Source organism: Cyprinodon variegatus, unplaced genomic scaffold, assembly GCF_000732505.1.
Source record: "Cyprinodon variegatus isolate N-32 unplaced genomic scaffold, C_variegatus-1.0 Scaffold317, whole genome shotgun sequence".
NCBI lineage: Eukaryota > Metazoa > Chordata > Actinopteri > Cyprinodontiformes > Cyprinodontidae > Cyprinodon > Cyprinodon variegatus.
In genome coordinates this window covers 627,156-629,121 of record NW_015150770.1, presented here as the reverse complement: position 1 = coordinate 629,121, position 1,966 = coordinate 627,156, and the positions used below count along the sequence as shown (strand labels likewise).

Genomic DNA, 1,966 nt, shown 5'->3' with positions numbered 1-1,966 from the left:
GTTTCCTCACTGAAACCATCTGATCTCTGGCAGCAGCTGGAGAAGCGCTCCGCTGCCCTTCAGCAAGGCAGCACATCAGCTGAGTTTATTACAGCAACAGTGTGAGTGGGTGAGGAGGGGTGAGGAGGGGTGAGGAAGGGTGTGGTGGTTCACTCTGATAAGTCTACAGCTGCTGACTCACTCACTCACTCAGGCTGTGATTCTAGATCATTTTAAACTCTGGTAAAGTCAAGGGAAGGCAGACCTCCAGAACCAGAACCAGAACCAGAACCCCCCATTCCCCGCAGCTTCTTACCTTGGAGCTGTTTGAAGCGTCCCTCCAGCTGGTTGTAGTTAAAGGCTGCCTGTCCTGAGAGGCCGGGACTGGGAGCCCGACCCGGACCGGCCGGATGGGACGGCCCGGGGATCCCGGACGGGGACAGAGGCCCCGCATAGTCCGATACGGGGGAGAGGGGTGACAGGGAGCCGGGGAGGGCGGCGGTGGGGCTCTGAAGCTCCATGGTGAAACTCCAGAGAGGGGGTCAGACGGGATGAACCCCCAGAGGCATGAAGGAGGAAGTCCAGGGAAAGTCCAGCAGGGAGGGAAGGTCCGATCCTTCACTCACTAATCAGCAGATCCAGGAGAAACGGGTCAGAACCAGGCTGTTAAAGCAGAGGGCTGGGTCCAGATCAGAGCTGCTTCCTCTCTCAGCAGGACTGAGCTCCACAGAAAGGAGGGCCACACCACCTCCCTCCCTCCCTCCCTCCCTCTCTCTCCCTCACTAGGGGTGAGTCAGAAAACGCTGGCTCAGCAGACGCTCCGCGGCCACGGCAACATCACACCTCGGATTCCCTCCATCCATCCATCCATCCGTCACCGTCCTCAAAGATCAGCTTCTCTGTGGGAGGGGGGGGACGCTCCCAGCCTCTAATCAGGAGCACAGCGCTCCTCCAGCTGGAGAGGAGGAGCAGGAGAGGAGCGCAGGGAGAGACGGTGGAGGCAGAGAATGGGAGCGTGGGTCGGTCCTGCAGAGATCAGCAGCAGCAGCTCAGACGCTGCTCAAAACACCTTCAGATGCAGCCGGGGGGGGGAGGGGCCGCATGCTGAGGCGTCCAATCACAGCCTTCAGCTTCTAAATGATGTCACTTGGTTAGCATAAAGGGCGGGACAGAAGGAGGGCAGAGGGGAGGAGGAGGAGGAGTTTCTGATCTGACCTTCGTCCCACAGGTTGGATCTGCTGTCTTCCACGTTTAATCTCCTCATTCTGAACTTTTACTTTAATAAAAAATAATTATTTACAGGGAAAAAAAGAGTAAAAGTTTTTAGTTCAGCAGCTGAACCTCCATGTCTCTTTTTATCCAACCTACAATTCATTAAATATTTGCTTATAAATATGTGATTTTTTTTTCTAATTCAAAATATATTTTAAAGGATGTGATAATTTCATGGTTGGTTGTTGATAAACGTGGGTTTGATTCCCCCTGATGCTGCAGCAGAACCGTCAGAGAGCTTCGTGTCATCGCTCCCTCTCATCGCTCCAAACATCCCAGAAAAGCTGGGCTCTAATATTAGAAGGATCTTCTTCCTGTCAGGACTTCCTGCTCCATCTAACAAACAAGCAGGCGCAGAAGGGAAACCAATCCGAAGCTCTTGGAGCTTCACTTCCTGCTTTGCTGATCTGACAGACAGGAGGAGGTCAGAGGCGACGACATCCAGACAATACGAGGAACAAGCCTTCATGTTAACCTGAACAAACACCAGTCATGCTGCAGAGTTCAGCCTGAGATCAAATAGGCTGAGAGAGCCTGGAGGTCAGAGGTCAACGCCTCACCCATCCACACCTCTGGATAAAACCTGCTGTTAATATTTAACCTGCAGCAGGAAGGCCTGGATCTGACAAACCAGGTTCTCATGGAGACCAGAGCTGGGAGGATGAAGCACCATCAGAGTCCATCTATGGTAACAGAGTCTGGAGTCGGCACAACG

General features: G+C 53.4%; 1 protein-coding gene across 1 annotated transcript in view; it reads right to left on the bottom strand.

The window, feature by feature from the left end:
• LOC107090937 (spectrin beta chain, non-erythrocytic 1-like) overlaps positions 1–1,003 on the bottom strand; it is an 84,017-nt gene extending 83,014 nt beyond the window's left edge. Inside the window, exon 1 of the mRNA XM_015384592.1 lies at positions 296–1,003. Coding sequence (XP_015240078.1) covers positions 296–500 — 205 coding nt within the window. The 5' untranslated portion in view covers positions 501–1,003. The remainder of the gene's footprint in view (positions 1–295) is intronic.
• Between the last annotated feature and the right edge of the window lie 963 nt (positions 1,004–1,966).